Raw genomic sequence first — 26292 nt, forward strand, 5'->3', positions numbered from 1 at the left:
CTCCAACACATTTGATCCCATATACTTGCTCTGCCTCAACTATAATCAACTCCAACACATTTGATCCCATATACTTGCTCTGCCTCAACTATAATCAACTCCAACACATTTGATCCCATATACTTGCTCGCCTCAACTATAATCAACTCCAACACATTTGATCCCATATACTTGCTCCGCCTCAACTATAATCAACTCCAACACATTTGATCCCATATACTTGCTCTGCCTCAACTATAATCAACTCCAACACATTTGATCCCATATACTTGCTCTGCCTCAACTATAATCAACTCCAACACATTTGATCCCATATACTTGCTCTGCCTCAACTATAATCAACTCCAACACATTTGATCCCATATACTTGCTCTGCCTCAACTATAATCAACTCCAACACATTTGATCCCATATACTTGCTCTGCCTCAACTATAATCAACTCCAACACATTTGATCCCATATACTTGCTCTGCCTCAACTATAATCAACTCCAACACATTTGATCCCATATACTTGCTCTGCCTCAACTATAATCAACTCCAACACATTTGATCCCATATACTTGCTCCTGCCTCAACTATAATCAACTCCAACACATTTGATCCCATATACTTGCTCCGCCTCAACTATAATCAACTCCAACACATTTGATCCCATATACTTGCTCGCCTCAACTATAATCAACTCCAACACATTTGATCCCATATACTTGCTCTGCCTCAACTATAATCAACTCCAACACATTTGATCCCATATACTTGCTCTGCCTCAACTATAATCAACTCCAACACATTTGATCCCATATACTTGCTCTGCCTCAACTATAATCAACTCCAACACATTTGATCCCATATACTTGCTCTGCCTCAACTATAATCAACTCCAACACATTTGATCCCATATACTTGCTCTGCCTCAACTATATCAATCAACACTTCCATATTGCTCCCTCAACTATAATCAACTCCATTGATCCCATATACTTGCTCTGCCTCAACTATAATCAACTCCAACACATTTGATCCCATATACTTGCTCTGCCTCAACTATAATCAACTCCAACACATTTGATCCCATATACTTGCTCTGCCTCAACTATAATCAACTCCAACACATTTGATCCCATATACTTGCTCTGCCTCAACTATAATCAACTCCAACACATTTGATCCCCATATACTTGCTCTGCCTCAACTATAATCAACTCCACCACATTTGATCCCATATACTTGCTCTGCCTCAACTATAATCAACTCCAACACATTTGATCCCATATACTTGCTCTGCCTCAACTATAATCAACTCCAACACATTTGATCCCATATACTTGCTCTGCCTCAACTATAATCAACTCCAACACATTTGATCCCATATACTTGCTCTGCCTCAACTATAATCAACTCCAACACATTTGATCCCATATACTTGCTCTGCCTCAACTATAATCAACTCCAACACATTTGATCCCATATACTTGCTCTGCCTCAACTATAATCAACTCCAACACATTTGATCCCATATACTTGCTCTGCCTCAACTATAATCAACTCCAACACATTTGATCCCATATACTTGCTCTGCCTCAACTATAATCAACTCCAACACATTTGATCCCATATACTTGCTCTGCCTCAACTATAATCAACTCCAACACATTTGATCCCATATACTTGCTCTGCCTCAACTATAATCAACTCCAACACATTTGATCCCATATACTTGCTCTGCCTCAACTATAATCAACTCCAACACATTTGATCCCATATACTTGCTCTGCCTCAACTATAATCAACTCCAACACATTTGATCCCATATACTTGCTCTGCCTCAACTATAATCAACTCCAACACATTTGATCCCATATACTTGCTCCTGCCTCAACTATAATCAACTCCAACACATTTGATCCCATATACTTGCTCCTGCCTCAACTATAATCAACTCCAACACATTTGATCCCATATACTTGCTCTGCCTCAACTATAATCAACTCCAACACATTTGATCCCATATACTTGCTCTGCCTCAACTATAATCAACTCCAACACATTTGATCCCATATACTTGCTCTGCCTCAACTATAATCAACTCCAACACATTTGATCCCATATACTTGCTCTGCCTCAACTATAATCAACTCCAACACATTTGATCCCATATACTTGCTCTGCCTCAACTATAATCAACTCCAACACATTTGATCCCATATACTTGCTCTGCCTCAACTATAATCAACTCCAACACATTTGATCCCATATACTTGCTCTGCCTCAACTATAATCAACTCCAACACATTTGATCCCATATACTTGCTCTGCCTCAACTATAATCAACTCCAACACATTTGATCCCATATACTTGCTCTGCCTCAACTATAATCAACTCCAACACATTTGATCCCATATACTTGCTCTGCCTCAACTATAATCAACTCCAACACATTTGATCCCATATACTTGCTCGCCTCAACTATAATCAACTCCAACACATTTGATCCCATATACTTGCTCCTGCCTCAACTATAATCAACTCCAACACATTTGATCCCATATACTTGCTCTGCCTCAACTATAATCAACTCCAACACATTTGATCCCATATACTTGCTCTGCCTCAACTATAATCAACTCCAACACATTTGATCCCATATACTTGCTCTGCCTCAACTATAATCAACTCCAACACATTTGATCCCATATACTTGCTCTGCCTCAACTATAATCAACTCCAACACATTTGATCCCATATACTTGCTCTGCCTCAACTATAATCAACTCCAACACATTTGATCCCATATACTTGCTCTGCCTCAACTATAATCAACTCCAACACATTTGATCCCATATACTTGCTCTGCCTCAACTATAATCAACTCCAACACATTTGATCCCATATACTTGCTCTGCCTCAACTATAATCAACTCCAACACATTTGATCCCATATACTTGCTCTGCCTCAACTATAATCAACTCCAACACATTTGATCCCATATACTTGCTCTGCCTCAACTATAATCAACTCCAACACATTTGATCCCATATACTTGCTCTGCCTCAACTATAATCAACTCCAACACATTTGATCCCATATACTTGCTCTGCCTCAACTATAATCAACTCCAACACATTTGATCCCATATACTTGCTCTGCCTCAACTATAATCAACTCCAACACATTTGATCCCATATACTTGCTCTGCCTCAACTATAATCAACTCCAACACATTTGATCCCATATACTTGCTCTGCCTCAACTATAATCAACTCCAACACATTTGATCCCATATACTTGCTCTGCCTCAACTATAATCAACTCCAACACATTTGATCCCATATACTTGCTCTGCCTCAACTATAATCAACTCCAACACATTTGATCCCATATACTTGCTCTGCCTCAACTATAATCAACTCCAACACATTTGATCCCATATACTTGCTCTGCCTCAACTATAATCAACTCCAGCACATTTGATCCCATATACTTGCTCTGCCTCAACTATAATCAACTCCAGCACATTTGATCCCATATACTTGCTCTGCCTCAGCTATAATCAACTCCAACACATTTGATCCCATATACTTGCTCCGCCTCAACTATAATCAACTCCAACACATTTGATCCCATATACTTGCTCCGCCTCAACTATAATCAACTCCAACACATTTGATCCCATATACTTGCTCCGCCTCAACTATAATCAACTCCAACACATTTGATCCCATATACTTGCTCTGCCTCAACTATAATCAACTCCAACACATTTGATCCCATATACTTGCTCTGCCTCAACTATAATCAACTCCAACACATTTGATCCCATATACTTGCTCTGCCTCAACTATAATCAACTCCAACACATTTGATCCCATATACTTGCTCTGCCTCAACTATAATCAACTCCAACACATTTGATCCCATATACTTGCTCCGCCTCAACTATAATCAACTCCAACACATTTGATCCCATATACTTGCTCCGCCTCAACTATAATCAACTCCAACACATTTGATCCCATATACTTGCTCCGCCTCAACTATAATCAACTCCAACACATTTGATCCCATATACTTGCTCCGCCTCAACTATAATCAACTCCAACACATTTGATCCCATATACTTGCTCCGCCTCAACTATAATCAACTCCAACACATTTGATCCCATATACTTGCTCGCCTCAACTATAATCAACTCCAACACATTTGATCCCATATACTTGCTCCGCCTCAACTATAATCAACTCCAACACATTTGATCCCATATACTTGCTCCGCCTCAACTATAATCAACTCCAACACATTTGATCCCATATACTTGCTCTGCCTCAACTATAATCAACTCCAACACATTTGATCCCATATACTTGCTCTGCCTCAACTATAATCAACTCCAACACATTTGATCCCATATACTTGCTCTGCCTCAACTATAATCAACTCCAACACATTTGATCCCATATACTTTGCTCTGCCTCAACTATAATCAACTCCAACACATTTGATCCCATATACTTGCTCTGCCTCAACTATAATCAACTCCAACACATTTGATCCCATATACTTGCTCTGTCCTCAACTATAATCAACTCCACACATTTGATCCCATATACTTGCTCTGCCTCAACTATTAATCAACTCCAACACATTTGATCCCATATACTTGCTCTGCCTCAACTATAATCAACTCCAACACATTTGATCCCATATACTTGCTCTGGCCTCAACTATAATCAACTCCAACACATTTGATCCCATATACTTGCTCTGCCTCAACTATAATCAACTCCAACACATTTGATCCCATATACTTGCTCTGCCTCAACTATAATCAACTCCAACACATTTGATCCCATATACTTGCTCTGCCTCAACTATAATCAACTCCAACACATTTGATCCCATATACTTGCTCTGCCTCAACTATAATCAACTCCAACACATTTGATCCCATATACTTGCTCTGCCTCAACTATAATCAACTCCAACACATTTGATCCCATATACTTGCTCTGCCTCAACTATAATCAACTCCAACACATTTGATCCCATATACTTGCTCTGCCTCAACTATAATCAACTCCAACACATTTGATCCCATATACTTGCTCTGCCTCAACTATAATCAACTCCAACACATTTGATCCCATATACTTGCTCTGCCTCAACTATAATCAACTCCAACACATTTGATCCCATATACTTGCTCCGCCTCAACTATAATCAACTCCAACACATTTGATCCCATATACTTGCTCCGCCTCAACTATAATCAACTCCAACACATTGATCCCATATACTTGCTCCGCCTCAACTATAATCAACTCCAACACATTTGATCCCATATACTTGCTCCGCCTCAACTATAATCAACTCCAACACATTTGATCCCATATACTTGCTCCGCCTCAACTATAATCAACTCCAACACATTTGATCCCATATACTTGCTCCGCCTCAACTATAATCAACTCCAACACATTTGATCCCATATACTTGCTCCGCCTCAACTATAATCAACTCCAACACATTTGATACCCATATACTTGCTCCGCCTCAACTATAATCAACTCCAACACATTTGATCCCATATACTTGCTCTGCCTCAACTATAATCAACTCCAACACATTTGATCCCATATACTTGCTCTGCCTCAACTATAATCAACTCCAACACATTTGATCCCATATACTTGCTCTGCCTCAACTATAATCAACTCCAACACATTTGATCCCATATACTTGCTCTGCCTCAACTATAATCAACTCCAACACATTTGATCCCATATACTTGCTCTGCCTCAACTATAATCAACTCCAACACATTTGATCCCATATACTTGCTCTGCCTCAACTATAATCAACTCCAACACATTGATCCCATATACTTGCTCTGCCTCAACTATAATCAACTCCAACACATTTGATCCCATATACTTGCTCTGCCTTCAACTATAATCAACTCCAACACATTTGATCCCATATACTTGCTCTGCCTCAACTATAATCAACTCCAACACATTTGATCCCATATACTTGCTCTGCCTCAACTATAATCAACTCCAACACATTTGATCCCATATACTTGCTCTGCCTCAACTATAATCAACTCCAACACATTTGATCCCATATACTTGCTCTGCCTCAACTATAATCAACTCCAACACATTTGATCCCATATACTTGCTCTGCCTCAACTATAATCAACTCCAACACATTTGATCCCATATACTTGCTCTGCCTCAACTATAATCAACTCCAACACATTTGATCCCATATACTTGCTCTGCCTCAACTATAATCAACTCCAACACATTTGATCCCATATACTTGCTCTGCCTCAACTATAATCAACTCCAACACATTTGATCCCATATACTTGCTCTGCCTCAACTATAATCAACTCCAACATTTGATCCCATATACTTGCTCTGCCTCAACATATAACTCCAGCACATTTGATCCCATATACTTGCTCTGCCTCAACTATAGTCAACTCCAGCACATTACAAATTGTCGTCCTTCGTCTGCCTATTTTCTAACTTTCTCAAAGTGTATTGCATATTCCTGTGTGCTTAAAAAGCAGTGAAGCATAGTCAAATTTTGACTTAGATTTTGATCACATGTGAGTATTCTTTTGTTTCAGAGGAAGACATTTTGTATTGAAGGCATCCCACGCACTAATTTATACATTGAAGCTACATGGCATGAACTCGTAAGCCAGGTTGGATTATTGCCAATGGTTTGTATATAATTTAAATTTTTCAAATTTAGAAGTTTTGACTTATATATTATTAATAGATCCGCTGTGACCTGAAGCCATTCACAGGAATTATCCTCAGTACATTCTCTGAAGCATATCATATTTCTTCTCTAACTAAACCCTCTCATGAAATTGTCCAGTAGCCACAAATATTAAACTTGTCCCAAAATTCCTAAAGAATTCCTGTCCCAAAGTCTGCCTGTGAAGTGGCAGTGACAGAATTCGACGTACCCGGGACTGGCTAGAGGAAGAGATGACCGACAGTGAGGTGCTACGGAGGAGTGTAACCAGCGAGTTGCAAGAAGCTCCTGCCAGGGGTTCGCTACCCTTGTATTTGCTCGTGAAGAGGCCCAGCGGCGCGAGGCTGATGTTCTCTGCCAGCTCTAGGCTGGAGAGTGATTGTGGGCGAGCACGGAGGGCACCTAGTGAGACTGTGTTTTGGCTGGCCCGTGTCCAGGGTAGACTCGTTGGTGTTTCCCAGTACTGGTTGAGGACGGTACTGTGTGTTGAGGAAACACGGAAGCTGACAAGACTGCATCGATCTAGCATTGAATAGCGCTTAGTGTCCTAAGAGAGAGACACTTGTGTACATATTAAGTGTAGAAATACTTCTTCTAGGGTTATAAATGAGGTGATGGGAAAGTGATTTTATATGAATATATTGATAATTAATGGAGTGTAGTATTCAATGCACCTTCCCCAGTGTGTTTTACTTGCATTACCGAGATCACACCTTGAAAGCCACTACTAACTTGGGGCCGGATACCAGAACTTTAGTACCACCAGAAAATAACCCGGTTGTGACCCATTGTGGCCGTAACAGAAGGACTGGAGGACAGGGAAGGTTGCTGTGGCTCTGCAATGCACATGCGTTCCTGAGCCACAGCAACGCGTAGCCGGGTACTGCTAGTCTATATAAATAAAAATGGAAATGTTTTGTTCAAAATCGCTAATCTCCGAATATTCTTGACCGATTGCTTTGAAATTTACAAAGTTTCGTTCGCATCCGGCCAGGTTTTTATGTGCATTCTATATAGATGTCACGTCTGTGACGGTAACAAAACATGCTTTTTCTGAAAACTATGTGTTTCATGTGAGGGAAATCCTTACCGATTGCTTTGAAATTTTGACAACGTTGCATTCGAATAGGCGCGTCATTTTATATGCCTACTATATATGTGCCTGACCTGTGACAGGAAAAAAACATGTTTTTTTTAAACAGCGCCATCTGCACATAATGGCAACATGCACACTATACTAAATATATCACGGATTCAATGTCAATGTTCCCGATTGCATTGATAAATTTTATTTTCATCGATTTTGATTTATTTTATTTTTTAGTGAATTATTTTGTGTGACATTGTGTTGGAATTGAGCTGTGTTGTTTACCATTCCGTTCATTTCGTAAGTATAAGTATAGATGCCACACCTGTGACAGTTAAAACTGTGGTTTCCTTGAAAAATAGCGCCATCTGTTGCATGTAAGAGCAACATACATGCAATGCTAGATATGTTACAATTCCATTTCAATGTCTCTGATTGCATTGATAAACTGATTTTTCATAGATTTTGATTTATTTTCATTTTGATTTAATTATTTTATGTGAATTGCGTTGGAATTGAGCTGTGTTGTTTACCACACCATTCATTTCATGAGTATTGTTTAATTTTATATCTTTTCATATTTTCATTAAATTTTTTAACTGTTTTTCTTATATTTCAGTGATGGAAACAGTGTTTTTAGTGATTTCTTATATTTCAGCAACGCACATGCGTTGCTGAGCTACAGCAACGCATGGTCTGGTACTGCTAGTGTCTATATAAATAAAGATGGAAATGTTCGTTTGTTCATAACCGCTAATTTCCGAAAGTTCTTCACCGATTGCTTTGAAATTTTCACACAACGTTCCATTCGCATCCGAGCAGGTTTTTGTATCCATACAATATAGATGTCACGTCTGTGACAGTAAAAAAGCATGTTTAAAAAAATTGTGTTTTCCATACTTTTTTCATGTGAGAAAAATCTTCGAAACTACTTTACCGATTGCTTTGAAATTTTGACACAACGTTGCATTCGAATAGGCGCCTCTTTTTGTATACCTACTTTATACATGCCTTACCTGTGACTGGAAAAAACATGCTTTTTTTTTAAAAAGGCCGCCATCTGTTGGATGTAAGAGGAATACACGCTGTAATCTCCGAAAGTTCTTCACTTTTTTTTTTTTTTTTTTTTTTCTTTTTTAGCAGGGATAATCCTGCGCGGGCCCTAAGCCTCTGGCTGGCCCACTAAGTGATGCTCGTTTCTGGTTTACCTGGGCGGAGGATGAGTATGTATGACCCGTATGGTCGCTTCAGTAAGATTTTGCCATATGTGTTTAACAACTTCCTCTGCTCTGTCGAATCGAAGGTGAAATCTTAACGGGTTTGTAACTGTGCACTGTGTTAGATAATGTTCCAGTGGTCTGTCGGGCATTTCTCCACAGTGTTGACATTTCCTCTCACCTTCCGGAACCCGTAAGCCTATTTCCCATGCACATGGGTATCCAAGCCTGATGCGATGTAAGTGCACTTCTGTTGTTTTACTGCCCCCTTTCATCAAACTAAGTGGTTCGTAGTTGGTGGAATTCTTGTACCAACCCGCAGATCCTGATGTGGCAACTGCTGTGTTGTGGTCACTGTACAGCCTTCGCATTGCTCTGTTTCGAATCACTTTCTTCATCTGGGAGAGACTCGGTGGTATGTAAATGTCTACATTCCTCCTCTTAGTAGCAAGTTTTGCAGCTTCGTCTGCAATGTCATTACCTAATAGTCCCACATGACTTGGCACCCAGTTGATAAGCACCCGTCGGCCTTGTCGGTGGAGTGTGTGCATGAATGATAAGACATTGGTGATCAGATGGATGTCATCACATATGTGTTCCTGTTGCAAGGTTTCAATGGCGGTTCTCGAATCTGTATGGACGATAACATGTTGGCGGTGTTCAGCAAGAGCATGTTCCAAAGCCTTTTGAATGGCTAGCATCTCAGTCTGTAAAGTCGAACACCCATTTGAGAGCCTCCAACTATATACAGAGTTTCCTGCTTTAACTGCAGCTCCGGTTTCCTGTCCCTGCTGGTCTACTGACCCATCCGTGAAGTAAGTGAAGCTGTCGGATGCCATGTTTGCCTCTATATGCATCTGTGCAATGTGACGTAGCAGATGAGGATGTGTCTGGTTCTTCTTTCCGTCAAGAGCCATAATCTGAAAGTCTGCTGGCAGAGATTCCCAAGGGGCTTGCATAACAAAGTCTGCATGTGTCGTCGACACCCCTCTCGGTGACTGTGTTTGCCATATCGAACGTATCGATGGCGTTTATCGCACAATGGGTCCACCTGTTGCTATTGGAGGCTCTTCTGTCCAGAGTTAGTGCTCCAGTGATCAAATCTTGAAGTGAACTGATTCTAGGTCTAGTCAATATCTTGGTCAGCATGCACGCAGCAATCCCCTTTACCCTTATTTCAATCGACGTTAGCTTTGTCTCTAGTCTTAGGTTCAGGATTTTAGTCCATCTGGGAGCACCTGTTATGACTCGCAATGCATCATTTTGAAGAACCTCAACGTTTGCCCACTGACCAGGAGAAAGAGTGAGTAAGGCAGGTGCTGCATAATCAACCAGGGAACGAACGGCGTGTATGTAAAACATTCTCAACACTCTGTGTCCCGCTCCTAGACGGGGCCCTGTGATTGCTCTCATTATATTTATTCGTGACTTTGCTTTCTCCTTTAGATATTGAATTTGCTTATTGAATGTCATCTTAAAATCAATCCACACTCCGAGATATCGATATTGTGGAACCCACTGAAGGTTAATGTCCAGAATGCGTAGGTGCCTGTCTGGAGCCTTGCCACCTAGTCTCATCGCCTTAGACTTCTGTGCAGATATTTTTAGCCCTAAAACACTGCATTCAGATGTCACTTGATCTAAAGCACCTTGAGCTTTATTCAGAAGTGAAGGACCCGTAACGACTAATGCTAGATCATCAGCATAGCTGAGCAATTTAACCACTTCTGTAAAGGACATGGTAACAAGGTTTTCCATAAGGATGTTAAAAAGACTAGGACTGAGGACTCCTCCTTGTGGAGTCCCATTCTCGTGCAAGTGGTAGTCCGACACTTGTCCTTGCAACTTTACTCTGGCATACCTGTGACTTAGGTAATCTTGAATCCATGCTAGCATTTTCCCCCTCACACCTTTTTTAACTAAGGTGTGTAGTATTGCTGGCGGGCTTGCAAGTTCAAATGCTTTTTCCAGATCAAGGAAGACCACTATAGCTGGAACCGAGTTAACTGTTCCTAGTAATGTTGCTATGCAGTTGGCAGTACCTACACCTCTAGTGAAGCCAAATATGTGTTTATGAAGGTCTCCAGTCTTCCACAGTAGCCTATTTAAGACCATCCGTTCTGCAGTTTTACTAACGCATGATGTTAAGGAAATGGGTCTGTAATTGCCAGGTTCATTCGGCTTAGGAATCGGTATGATGTCTGCTTTCTTCCAAGAGGGCGGTAGTTTGCCTTGCTGCCAAGACGCATTGATGACGTCCAACATCCCCCGGTCTCCAGCAGGACCTGCATGTGCGATCATTGAGTATGTAATGTTATCAGCACCTGGAGCAGTGTCCTTACCACCTTTTTTGGCTCTGCTTAGTTCCTGTTCGGTGAAGGGACAGTCACATTCGTCATTTATAGCTAAGCCCTCATGAATGACTGTCATCCTCTCTTGTTTTAAGTGTTCTTGCTGCCTGCGGACCATTGCAGGAAGCTGATATGAAGCTGTTCTTTCTGCAAATTGGAGAGCAAGTCTCTCAGCCTCCTGCAATGGTTGAATACATGCCTGTGGCCGGGCTGGTCGACCTGATATAGTTTTAATCTGACCCCATATCTTGCCAAGACTACTATGTTCATTTAGAGTTTGACACCACTCAAACCATCTTGCCTCCTTTACTTCTCGAGAAACTCGCCTTGCTTCAGATATCACCGCTCGTAGCAGAGTTCTTCCTTCTGGTGTGGGGTTTCTCTTTAGATGTTTTCTGAAGATATTGACTCTGTGGTTCTGTTCTTTAACGTCATTACTATAGAACCAATAGTTCTTTCGTTTTGTGTTACCTGTGATAATGATTGGAATAGCTAGTTCTTCACTGATTTCTTTGAAATTTTGACACAAAGTTCCATTCGAATACGCGTGTGTTTTTATATACGTACTATATAGATGCCACCCCAGGTAACAGGTAACAGGTAAAAACATACATTTTTTTAAAAACAGCGCTATCTGTTGCACATACGACCAACACATGCAATACTAAATATGTTATGATTCAATTTCATTGTTTTTGATTTAATTGATAAACGGAATTTTCATAAATTTTGATTAATTTTCATTTTGTTTTTTTCTATTTTGTGTGACATTGCGTTGGAATTGAGCTGGTTTGTTTACCATACCGTTCATTTCGTGAGTATAGGTTATTTTTTTATATTTTCATTATTTTTATTTTGTGTTTTGAACTGTTTTCCTTATACATCAGTGATGGGAACAGCTGGGTCCAGATTCATGAAGCAGTTACGCAAGTACTTACGAACGTGTTCATCGTTTCTCAGTATTTTACGGCTTTGGTTACATTTATTAAACAATTTACAAGCATGAAAACTTGCCAATCAACTGTTGTTATTGTTATAAACAGACTCTTGGTGCTTCAGAGCTCATTAACTGTTTAATAATTGTAAACAAAGCCGCCAAAGATTGAGAAAAGGTGTACAGGTTCGTAAATGTTTACGTAACTTCTTCGTGAATCTAGCCCCAGAAACAGTTTTTCTTTTTCCCAGAATAGGAAAACTGTTCCCAATTTTCTGATGGGAACATCAGATCATTTGATTATCAGACGAGGGAGTGGGGAATGGTGGGAAAGACGAGTTGACGGGCGTGGGGGTTGGTGGGGAGAACAAAGGGATGGGGGAATGGAAGGGAGGACGAGGGGATGATGGGGGAGGAAAGAGAAACGAGGGAGCAAGGAATGGTTGGGAGGACGAGGGGCCTGGGGAGTTTGGATTGGTTGGGAGAACGAGGGGACGGGGGAGGGGGGAGTGGTGGGGAGGACTCGGAGACAGGGGAAGGTTGCTGCTGTGGCTCAGCAACACACATGCGTTGCTGAGCCACAGAAACGCGTGGCCGGCTACAGATAGTATAAAAATAAAAATGGAAATATTCGTTTGTGCATAACTGATAATCTCCGAAAGTTCTTCACCGATTGCTTTAAAATTTTCACACAACGTTCCATTTGCATCCGAGCAGGTTTATATATGCATACTATATAGATGTCACGTTTGTGACGGTAAATAACATGCATTTTCTGAAAAACTGCTTTTTTCACGTGTTTTCCATGAGAAGGAAATCTAAAAAACCTCTTTACCGATTGCTTTGAATTTTTAACACAATCTTGCATTCCAATAGACGCATATTTTTATATATCTACTATATACATGCCTCACCTGTGACAGACAAAAACTTTTTTTGAAAAACTGCGCCATCTGTTGGACGTAAGAGCAACACACTCTGTGATTTCCGAAAGTCCTTCACCGATTGCTTTGAAATTTTGACAACGTTGCATTCGAATAGGCGAGTCTTTTTATATACCTACTATATAGATTCAACCCCTGTGACAGGTATAAACATACGTTTTTGAAAAACAGCGCCATCAATGGCGCTGAAAAAACATTGAAATTACATTTCAATGTTTCCGATTGCATTGATAAATTTTATTTTCATAGATTTCGATTTATTTGATTTTTTATTGATTTATTTTGAGTGACATTGTGTTGGAAATGAGCTTTGAAATGTTGTTTACCATATCGTTCATATCGTAAGTATAAGTATAGATGCCACACCTGCGACAGGTGTGGCATCTATACTTATGCCACACCTGTGGCATAAGTATAGATGCTATACGCTACTATGCTTTTCTTGAAAAACAGCGCCATCTGTTGCATGTATGAGCAACACACATGCTATACTAAATATGTTACAATTTCATTTCAGTGGTTCTCATTGCATTGATAGATGGAATTTTCATCGATTTTGATTTATTTTCGTTTTGATTTAATTATTTTGTGTGAATTGCGTTGGAATTGAACTGTGCTGTTTACCTTACCGTTCATTTTGTGAGTATAGTTTATTTTTTTTATTTTTTTCATATTTTTATATAATTTTTTAATTGTCTTTCTTATAATTCAGTGATGGAAACATCAGATCAATTGATGTTCTCAATTTCTTGATGGGAACATCAGTCCATTTGGGAAGGCATCGGACGAGGGCGTGGGGAATGGTAGGGATGACGAGGGGACGGAAGTGAGAGATGGTGAGGAGGACGATGGGATAAGGGAGGGGGTAATGGTGGGGGAAGGATGAGGGGACGGGGGGTGTTTGGGATGGTGGGGACGAGGGGATGTGGGAATGGAGAATGGTGGGGAGGACAAAGGGACAGGGGAGTGGGGCATGGTCGGAAGGAAGAGGGGATGTTGGAGTGGGGAATGATGAGGAGGACGAGGGGACGGTGGAGTAGGGAATGGTTGGGAGGCTGAGGAGACGGGTGAGGGGAGGAATCATGGGGAGGACTGGGTTACAGGGAAGGTTGCTGTGGCTCAACAATGTACATGGCCGGGTACTGCTAGTATTTTTATATAAATGAAAATAGAAATGTTCGTTTGTTCAAAATAGCTAATCTTTGAAATGTCTTCACCGAGTGTTTTGATATTTTCATACAACGTTCCATTCTCACCCGAGCGGAGTTTCATATACATACTATATTGGTGTCACGTCTGTGACGGAAAAAACATGCTTTTCTTGAAAAACTGTTTTTTCATGTGAGGGAAATCTTCGAAACTTCTTTACCGATTGCTTTGAAATTTTTACATGATGTTGCAAGCGTAAGGAGAAAAGGAGAGGATCTGAAGGCCAAATTTAGACAGAATGGAAGCAAAGCATCTATGGGATGAAATATCTAGAGCATCTAGATCTAACAGTGTTTATGTCATGGGTGACTTTAATTTTAGTGGAATAAACTGGTTGAACAAAACAGGGAATAATGAAGCAGAAGATTTTCTAGAATTAATTGACGATTGCTTTCTTACGCAACACATTAAGGAACCAACGCGGGGAAATAATATTTTAGATTTAGAGTTAACTAACAGGGAAACACAAATTAAGGACATCGAAATATGGAGTGAGCTAGGGAAAAGTGATCATAAAGAAATCAGATTTAGCATTCAATGGAATAGATCTGTAGGAGAAAATTCTGTTAAAGTGCCTGATTTTCGAAAAGCTGATTTCAATAGCCTAAGAAATTTTTTGGGTCAAATAGATTGGAAAGTCTTGGGTATGGGTTGTGGGTCGGTATAGGAGCTAGACGTTAACCCAGCGATAGGTGACGTAAAAGGGGATTTCGATGTGGATTTAAAATATAACCTATTTAAAAATATTCTAACCAAAGCCCAGGAACGTAGTATACCATATAAATTGAATAGATCGAATACTAATGATCCAAAGTGGATAATAAAGGACCTGAAGAACCTTATAGGTAAAAAGAGAGCGTGGTACAAAAGGATTAAGAATGGGGAAGTCTGTTTAGAACAGGAATTCGTACAACTGGTTAGAAATACTAAAAAAGAGATAAGGAAAGGAAAAAGAAACTATAAAGTTCGCATAGCTGAGCAAGCAAAAACAAATCCTAAAAGGTTTTTCCAATTATACCAGACAAGGATTAGGGAAAGGATAGGTCCATTAAAAACTGAGACAGGTCAAATAACAAATAGTGATGAAGAGATGAGTAGTATTTTTAATAAATATTTTATATCTGTAACTTTTATAATGAAAGTTTGTTTTCACCTCATCCAAAACTGTTGTAACATATCACCTCACCCAAATGCAGGTATAAAAACTCGAAAATGTTTAAGCTCTTAAGTTTAAGCTCAGTTATAGTTCAGTTGTGTGTGTGTAAACTAAAGTCTTTGAAAATGTAATAAGTTTTACGAAAGGCGTTCAAGTGTCGCGTCAGACTTGAAATAAAAATGAATTCTGGAGAATTGATTTTTCAATTACCATCAACAGTGAAAAGAAACATAAGAAAGATCGAGAAAATTCGTGTTAGAATTATTAATCTTACTTTTTCGGTCATATTTAATAATATATGTCTACAGGAAAGACTGCTACCAAAATATACTAATATATATTTAAGCAAAAACTCACACCCCAGAAGTGACTCGAACCCATACTGCCAGGAGCACTATGCATCTGGCGTACAGGACACCTTCACCACTTGACCATCACGACCGTTAAAAAGATGATGGTAGCCGAAGCAATTTACCCCACCATCCCGACGGCGTTCTGATGGTAATCTTGGGCATAGTATTATGCCCAAGATGACTAGCACACATTTCTAATATTTTTAATTTCATAATGCTTGTGGGTATGCAATATTTTTTGTTGTCCCATTGTCTGTGGAGATATAGAGACTGTCTGGTTTCCGACTCTAGAACACGCAACATATAATTGTCCATGTGAAAAGCAATCCGTGTTATCCATATCTGGCAGATATGTCAAATATTAGGGGGACTCCCGGTTTGCCTCCTGCCTTCTGCCAATCCATATCTGTTGGAATCATAAGAATGCGAGGAACGAGGACATCTTCACCTTTGAAAGGTCCTGTCAAGATTGTTGCTTCTATGATGTTGCAGATTAATTTTTTACTGCAAGGCGCATGGCGTTGCAAAGCTTCAGCTGATTGATATTTCGCAACATGATAATTAGCAAGCAGATTTTCAATTACAGTACGTGTGGTTGTATCCCTGGCAGATCGAGTGAATTCAAAAATTCTGTTGAATAATTAACAGCTTCATCTGCTTCCTCAACAGTGTCGACGGACTTGTATCGAGGAATTACAGGTAATGTTTGCCTGAAATCTCCTGCAAGCAATATTAATGCTTTCCCAAATGGTCTGATGTTTCCATGCAAATCTTGCAGTGATCGATCAAGAGCCTCGAGCGATTTTTTGTGGGCCATTGTGCATTCATCCTAAACAATAGGTTTACATTTCTGCAATACTTTTCCCATGCCAGATGCTTTGGAAATGTTGCACGTGGGAGTTTCAATGAATTGCATGTTCAATGGCAATTTCAAAGCCGAAGTAGCAGTTCTTCCACCTGGTAACAATGTAAAAGCTATTCCAGACGATGCAAGAGCTAATAAGGTTATGCCATTTTGGGATCGAAATGCTGCCAGAATCAATCTAATTAGGAAAGTTTTACAGTTCCTCCTGGCGCATCTAAGATTTCTCCAAACCTGTTAATGTTTGTTTGAATTTTAATGACAGTTTGAATTATTTGATTGTAAATGCCTTTTCGCTCAAGCGATAGCTTACGAATATTTGATTGCACATACGACAACAGATCACTCTTGTTGTAATCTTGTTCACGATAATTCTTGTAATTCTACATCGAACGAAGCAGCAGCAGATCGATTCGGTGATGGCATTTCCAATTGATTTAGAACTTTGTTCGCAATTTCTAAGCACAAATCTTTAATCATTATCAATGCGTTGTAGATTTCTGCTGTGAAATCCATGTTCATATTTGAGTTCTCCTTCGTATTCGACAGATAATATTTTCAGTTATGTACGATTTATATTTCATCCATAACTCTGTTGGAGATGAAGGAGAGCCGGTGGGCAATATGATTGCAAACAATGCACGAATTTGATTTGAATGTGATGTGTTGGTTGCGTCATTAATGCATACAGCCCAGTGTCGGTCGTTCTCCAATAAATTCAGAGCTTAACATGCACTACGGAAAGAGGCATGTGTTACGCCGTTGACAAATCTCAATGGCTGGAAAGACGTTCAACCGAGCACATTTACCAACAGTATGCGAAGAAAGAAGCTTTCATCTTGATTGGGATGCACGGTGTACAGTCTGCCTATCGTAGTTTATTTAAATCTTCCAGGTTGTCTATCGACTCGCTTTCCTTGTTTGCGTCATTCAAATTATTGTCTACTGACATTCCATGTGTAATACGCAGGCACATCCGAATTCAGCAGTGTTTTTGCAAATGCGTCATTTTGACAAATCGTGAAGAAAGCAGTTAACGTTGTAGCCGTTGGATTCATAGCTGTTTGTTGCACATTTGCAGATGTGAAATAAACGTGTTGTCTATTTTGTTTTCAAAATAAAAATAAAAAATATTAACAAAATATTTCAATTCAAACGCAGATCAATCAACACAGCTCAATTTCATAACCAATTGCACTGAAATATAAGACGAACAGTTGAAAAAAAACATGAAAAACAATGAAAACAGAAACAAATAAGCTATACCCACAAAATGAACAGTCTGGTAAAGAACACAGCTCAATTTCAATGCAACGTCACACAAAATAATTAAATAAAAATAAAAATAAATAAATATCTTTGAAAATAAAATTTGTCAATGCTATCAGAAACATTGAAATGGAATCGTAACATATTATGTATATCATGTGATGCTCCTACGTGCAACAGATGACGCTGTTAAACAAAAACGCACATTTTTACGTGTCACAGGTGTGGTATCTAAATAGTAGGTATATAAAAACATGCACATATTCGAATGAAACGTTGTGCCAAATTTTAAAGCAATTGGTGAAGAACTTTTGGAGATTTCAGCTTGTGCTCTTACGTCCTACAGATGACGCTGTTTGTCAAAAAAGCATGTTTTTTCCTGTCACAGGTGAGGCATAAATATAGTTGGTATATAAAACCCTCGGTTATTCGAATGCAATGTTGTATTAAAATTTCAAAGCAATCAGTAAAGAGGTTTCGAAGATTTCCCTCACATGAAAAACACACGAAAAACTCAGGTTTTCAAAAAAGCATGTTTTTTCCCGTCACAGACGTATCATTTATATAGTATGTACATAAAAACCCGCTCGGATGCGAATGGAACGTTGTGTGAAAATTTCAAGGCAATCGGTGAAGAACTTTCGGAGATTAGCGATTTTGAACAATCGAACATTTCCATTTTTATTTATATACTAGCTGTACCCGGCCACACGTTGCTGAGCCACAGCAACCTTCCCCTGTCTCCCAGTCCTCCCCACCATTCCCCCCTCCCCCATCCCTTTGTTCTCCCCACCATTCCCCACTCCCTCGTCTGATAATCAAATGATCTGATGTTCCCATCAGAAAATTGGGAACAGTTTTCCTATTCTGGGAAAAGGAAAACTGTTTCTGGGGCTAGATTCACGAAGAAGTTACGTAAACATTTACGAACCTGTACACCTTTTCTCAATCTTTGGCGGCTTTGTTTACAATTATTAAACAGTTAATGAGCTCTGAAGCACCAAGAGTCTGTTTATAACAATAACAACAGTTGATTGGCAAGTTTTCATGCTTGTAAATTGTTTAATAAATGTAACCAAAGCCGTAAAATACTGAGAAACGATGAACACGTTCGTAAGTACTTGCGTAACTGCTTCATGAATCTGGGCCCAGCTGTTCCCATCACTGATGTATAAGGAAAACAGTTCAAAAAACGAAATAAAAATCATGAAAATATAAAAAATAACCTATACTCACGAAATGAACGGTATGGTAAACAAAACAGCTCAATTCAACGTAAAGTCACACAAAATAATTAAACCAAAATGAAAATTAATAGAAATTTATGAAAATTCAATTTATTAATTAAATCGAAAACATTGAAATGGAATCATAACATATTAAGTATTGCATGTGTCGTATGTGCAACAGATAGCGCTGTTTTTCAAAAACGCATGTTTTTACCTGTTACCTGGGGTGGCATCTATATAGTAGGTATATAAAAACACACGCGTATTCGAATGGAACTTTGTGTCAAAATTTAAAAGAAATCAGTGACGAACTTTGTGAGATTACAGCGTGTGTTGCTCCTACATCCAACAGATGGCGATGTTTAAAAAAAAAAAAATATGTTTTCTCCGGTCACAGGTGAGGCATGTATATAGTAGGTGTATAAAAACATGCGCTTATTCTAATGCAACTTCGTATCAAAATTACAAAGCAATCGGTAAAGAGGTTTTGAAGATTTGTCTCACATGGAAAACAGTTTTTCAAAAAAACATGTTTTTTCAGTCACAAACGTGACATCAATATAATATGTATATAAAAACCTGCTCAGATGCGAATGGAACATTGTGTGAAAGTTTCAACTTTCAAAAAAGGTGAAAAACTTCCGGAGATTAGCCATTTTGAACAAACGAACATACCAATTATATATATATATATATATATATATATATATATATATATATATATATATATATATATATATATATATATATATATATATATATATATATATATATGTCGTACCTAGTAGCTAGAACGCACTTCTCGGCCTACTATGCAAGGCCCGATTTGCCTAATAAGCCAAGTTTTCATGAATTAATTGTTTTTCGACTACCTAACCTACCTAACCAAACCTAACCTAACTTTTTCGGCTACCTAACCTAACCTAACCTATAAAGATAGGTTAGGTTAGGTTAGGTAGGGTTGGTTAGGTTTGGTCATATATCTACGTTAATTTTAACTCCAATAAAAAAAATATTGACCTCATACATAATGAAATGGGTAGCTTTATCATCTCATAAGAAAAAAAATTGAGAAAATATAATAATTCAGGAAAACTTGGCTTATTAGGCAAATCGGGCCTTGCATAGTAGGCCGAGAAGTGCGTTCTGGCTACTAGGTACGACATATATATATATATATATATATATATATATATATATATATATATATATATATATATATATATATATATATATATAGGATGTATATATATATATAGGATGACACGTATTCGAATGAAACGTTGTGCCAAATATTAAAGCAATTGGTGAAGAACTTTTGGAGATTTCAGCTTGTGCTCTTACGTCCTACAGATGACGCTGTTTGTCAAAAAAGCATGTTTTTTCCTGTCACAGGTGAGGCATAAATATAGTAGGTATATAAAACCCTCGGTTATTCGAATGCAATGTTGTATTAAAATTTCAAAGCAATCAGTAAAGAGGTTTCGAAGATTTCCCTCACATGAAAAACACACGAAAAACTCAGGTTTTCAAAAAAGCATGTTTTTTCCCGTCACAGACGTATCATTTATATAGTATGTACATAAAAACCCGCTCGGATGCGAATGGAACGTTGTGTGAAAATTTCAAGGCAATCGGTGAAGAACTTTCGGAGATTAGCGATTTTGAACAATCGAACATTTTCATTTTTATTTATATACTAGCTGTACCCGGCCACACGTTGCTGAGCCACAGCAACCTTCCCCTGTCTCCCAGTCCTCCCCACCATTCCCCACCATATCCCTCAGTGGAATGTTCTTGCAGCCCCAGCAACCATTATAGAGCCAACAAAACAACACAAACAGTCCGGCTGGGACCACCCTCTAGTGGAAAAAGTAGCTGATGCCATGCTAAGCGTCGCAACATTAGACAAGGAGAAAGCCCGCCTCAGAGCAGTGCGTGCCCCCCATGCAGGAGACTTCCTCCTGGCAGTACCCATGTCTGCAATGGGCACGCGCCTAGATCCAGAATCCCTTCGTGTAGCAGTGGCCCTCCGCCTTGGTGCCCCAATTCACACTGAATACAAGTGTATTTGCAACAGGGTGGAAGTAGACCAATACGGACTGCATGGGTTGCATTGCGGAAGCACAAAGGGCTGGCATGCAAGACACAACGAGGTAAATGACATCATCAAGAGAAGCCTCGTCTCAGCTGGGTGCCCAGCGGAGAGAGAACCTCGCATCCTAGGGGTCCAAAACCCGGATTTCCCAGCACTTCGCCCTGATGGCATCACCATATACTCATGGAAGGAGGGTAGACAGTTGGTGTGGGACTACACATGTGTATCCACCCTGGCTGACACCTATGTACACTTCGGAGCTGATCAAGCAGGTGGGGTGGCCAACCACAGGGAAACAGCAAAATCACTCAAGTACAGGCGACTGGAAGGTCAATACCTCTTTGTTCCCATAGCGTCTGAGACGCATGGCCCCTGGGGCAAGAGTGCCTTGGGATTTCTCAAGGAATTGGGGTCCAAGCTCATTGACGTCACCAGAGACCCAAGGGCTTCCAGTTTTTTATTTCAGCGTCTCAGTGTGGCGATCCAGAGGGGAAATGCTTGCTGCGTCCTCGGTTCCTGTCCAGAAGCGGAGGAGCTTCAAGAGATCCATAACCTTTAGGCATTTGTCTTGTATGTTTTGTAACCTTTAAATACACAATAAAGGAAAAAAAAAAAAGGGAAGGGGGTGGTAGGAGAAAAGCACACAGAAACTGTATTGGAGGGGACCCACATTCCCTCCAATGCGTTATGTGTGGTTTCCTCCGAGGCTATGGGTCCCACTTCTTCCAGCCAGAGGTGGTACTCCCTTCCCTATTTTTATTAAAAAAAAAAAAAAATATATATATATATATATATATATATATATATATATATATATATATATATATATATATTGGTAGCAGTCTTTCCTGTAGACATATATTATTAAATATGACCGAAAAAGTAAGATTAATAATTCTAACACGAATTTTCTCAATCTTTCGTACATTTCTTTTCACTGTTGGAGGTAAATCAAAAATCAATTCTCCAAAATTCATTTTTTATTTCTAGTCTGACGCGACACGAGCGCGTTTCGTAAAACTTATTACATTTTCAAAGACTTTAGTTTACAAATACACAACTGAATAGAACTTACGCATCTCCGATTTTATATCTACATTTGAGTGAGGTGGATGGGGTGAGGTGGCATTAATAGGGTATTAATTTCATCAACACAAGACAGAAAGAGAGGTGGTATTAATAGGGTATTAATTTCATCAACACAAGACAGAACACGAAACAATGGGTATTGAATAGAAGTGTTTGTAGAAAGCCTATTGGTCCATATTTCTTGATGCTTCTATATTGGAGCGGAGTCTTGAGGTGGGTAGAATTCTACCCACCTCAAAAGGCCAATAGGCCAAGAGCTCAATATGGACCAATAGGCTTTCTACAAACACTTCTATTCAATACCCATTGTTTCGTGTTCTGTCTTGTGTTGATGAAATTACTACCCTATTAATGCCACCTCACCCCATCCACCTCACTCAAATGTAGATATAAAATCGGAGATGCGTAAGTTCTATTCAGTTGTGTATTTGTAAAATAAAGTCTTTGAAAATGTAATAAGTTTTACGAAACGCGCTCGTGTCGCGTCAGACTAGAAATAAAAAATGAATTTTGGAGAATTGATTTTTGATTTACCTCCAACAGTGAAAAGAAATGTACGAAAGATTGAGAAAATTCGTGTTAGAATTATTAATCTTACTTTTTCGGTCATATTTAATAATATATGTCTACAGGAAAGACTCCTACCAAAATATACTAATATATATATATATATATATATATATATATATATATATATATATATATATATATATATATATATATATATATATATATATATATATATATATATATATATATATATATATATATATATATATATATATATAGCTGGAGGAGCTTTTCAACTTGTGACAAGCAGCCTTGTACCCTGCATGTAATCAATATTGTAACTTTTTTTGTGTAATGACATTTTCAAATAAAGTTAGATAAATATACACACTATATATATATATATATATATATATATATATATATATATATATATATATATATATATATATATTATTAAATATGACCGAAAAAGTAAGATTAATAATTCTAACACGAATTTTCTCAATCTTTCGTACATTACGCTTCACTGTTGAAGGTAAATTAAAAATCACTTCTCCAAAATTCATTTTTATTTCTAGTCTGACGCGACACGGGCGCGTTTCGTAAAACTTATTACATTTTCAAAGACTTCACAAATACACAACTGATTAGAACTTACGTATCTCTGATTTTATATCTACATTTGAGTGAGGTGGGAGGGGTGATGTGGCATTAACACAAGACAGAACAAGAGGGGATATTAATAGGGTATTAAAAATATCAACACAAGACAGAACAGAAACAATGGGTATTGAATAGAAGTGTTTGTAGAAAGCCTATTGGTCCATATTTCTTGATGCTTCTATATTGGAGCGGAGTCTTGAGGTGGGTAGAATATAGTTGTGCAATAATTGGCTGTTGATTGCTGGTGTTGACTTCTTGATGTGTAGTGCCTCGCAAACGTCAAGCCGCCTGCTATCGCTGTATCTATCGATGATTTCTGTGTTGTTTACTAGGGTTTCTCTAGCGATGGTTTGGTTATGGGAAGAGATTATATGTTCCTTAATGGAGCCCTGTTGCTTATGCATCGTTAAACGCCTAGAAAGAGATGTTGTTGTCTTGCCTATATACTGGGTTTTTTGGAGCTTACAGTCCCCAAGTGGGCATTTGAAGGCATAGACGACGTTAGTCTCTTTTAAAGCGTTCTGTTTTGTGTCTGGAGAGTTTCTCATGAGTAGGCTGGCCGTTTTTCTGGTTTTATAGTAAATCGTCAGTTGTATCCTCTGATTTTTGTCTGTAGGGATAACGTTTCTATTAACAATATCTTTCAGGACCCTTTCCTCCGTTTTATGAGCTGTGGAAAAGAAGTTCCTGTAAAATAGTCTAATAGGGGGTATAGGTGTTGTGTTAGTTGTCTCTTCAGAGGTTGCATGGCTTTTCACTTTCCTTCTTATGATGTCTTCGATGAAACCATTGGAGAAGCCGTTATTGACTAGGACCTGCCTTACCCTACAGAGTTCTTCGTCGACTTGCTTCCATTCTGAGCTGTGGCTGAGAACACGGTCGACGTATGCGTTAACAACACTCCTCTTGTACCTGTCAGGGCAGTCGCTGTTGGCATTTAGGCACATTCCTATGTTTGTTTCCTTAGTGTAGACTGCAGTGTGGAAACCTCCGCCCTTTTCCATGACTGTTACATCTAGAAAAGGCAGCTTCCCATCCTTTTCCGTCTCGTAAGTGAAACGCAGCACGACCAAGAGATGGCTTCCTGAACCTTGCAGGAATTAACCTCACTGAGGACCAAGTCACTCTCCTAAATCTGGGCATAAACTGTCATGTTATGTCCAGACCGAGTGAAATGGCCCGGAAAGTAGAGTTGGAAATTCTGTTGGACGACATATTCGACCTCGAGACACAAAAGAAGGTCACTACCAAAGATACCTTACAAGCAGAACTTATTGCAGAAGGAGGAAAGAATCGAGGCAACTACAGAAGCACCATACTGTCCCCCGAGCTTAAAGCGGCAGCTAAAAGCCTTCGTGAGAACAAGGAGATAGTTCTCAGGAGAGGTGACAAGTCGCCAATATATGTCATTCTTAAAAAAGACGAATATCTGGCGAAAATGAACATCATACTCTCTGACCAAACTAAGTTCCAAAGGGTAACGAAGGACACTACAGCCGAATTAAAAGCAAAGGTCAACAAACTGATCGAAACTGTGAACGCCAAGAAATCCGGACTCCACCTGCCAAAGATCATTGGGGAATATAAACCTGGATATGCGTATGGAAATGTCAAGACGCACAAGCCTGGAAACCCACTTCGGCCAATCATTAGCCAGATACCCACACCCACGTACAGACTGGTGAAGCGACTCAACGGCCTGCTGACTCCTTATGTTCCTTGCGCCTTCAGCCTGAAGTCTCCAAAGGAATTTGTGGACTTACTGCGGGGCACACGGGCCACAGGGATAAGAGCCTCGTTGGACGTAGAATCGCTGTTTACCAACGTACCTGTGGACGAGACAATCGGAATGATAGCCGACAGAGTGTATCGTGATCAAGCCTGTACTCCTCTTGACATGCCAGAAAGTATTCTGAGGAAACTACTCCAAGCTTGTACTAAAGAGGCACCCTTCTTGAGCCTGGATGGGCACATGTATAAGCAAGTAGATGGGGTCGCCATGGGTTCTCCCCTAGGTGTCCTGTTTGCAAACTTCTACATGGGTACCATCGAGCAAAAAGTCTTAGTCGACATGAACTTGAAACCGGCCATATACTGCAGGTATGTTGACGACATTTTTACACAGGTACCTGATGTCAGACACCTGCAGGAGCTGAAGGAGGCATTTGAGCAGAGTTCCGTGCTGCGTTTCACTTACGAGACGGAAAAGGATGGGAAGCTGCCTTTTCTAGATGTAACAGTCATGGAAAAGGGCGGAGGTTTCCACACTGCAGTCTACACTAAGGAAACAAACATAGGAATGTGCCTAAATGCCAAATGCGACTGCCCTGACAGGTACAAGAGGAGTGTTGTTAACGCATACGTCGACCGTGCTCTCAGCCACAGCTCAGAATGGAAGCAAGTCGACGAAGAACTCTGTAGGGTAAGGCAGGTCCTAGTCAATAACGGCTTCTCCAATGGTTTCATCGAAGACATCATAAGAAGGAAAATGAAAAGCCATGCAACCTCTGAAGAGACAACTAACACAACACCTAT

At 39.4% G+C, this 26292-nt stretch overlaps 1 protein-coding gene across 1 annotated transcript in view; it reads left to right on the forward strand.

Moving 5' to 3' along the window:
- Nucleotides 1-26292, forward strand: part of LOC138350322 (extended synaptotagmin-3-like) — a 319761-nt gene that overhangs the window by 261139 nt on the left and 32330 nt on the right. Inside the window, exon 10 of the mRNA XM_069300945.1 lies at nucleotides 6647-6742. Within this exon, the coding sequence (XP_069157046.1) occupies nucleotides 6647-6742 (96 nt within the window). The remainder of the gene's footprint in view (nucleotides 1-6646; nucleotides 6743-26292) is intronic.

Source organism: Procambarus clarkii, chromosome 45, assembly GCF_040958095.1.
Source record: "Procambarus clarkii isolate CNS0578487 chromosome 45, FALCON_Pclarkii_2.0, whole genome shotgun sequence".
NCBI lineage: Eukaryota > Metazoa > Arthropoda > Malacostraca > Decapoda > Cambaridae > Procambarus > Procambarus clarkii.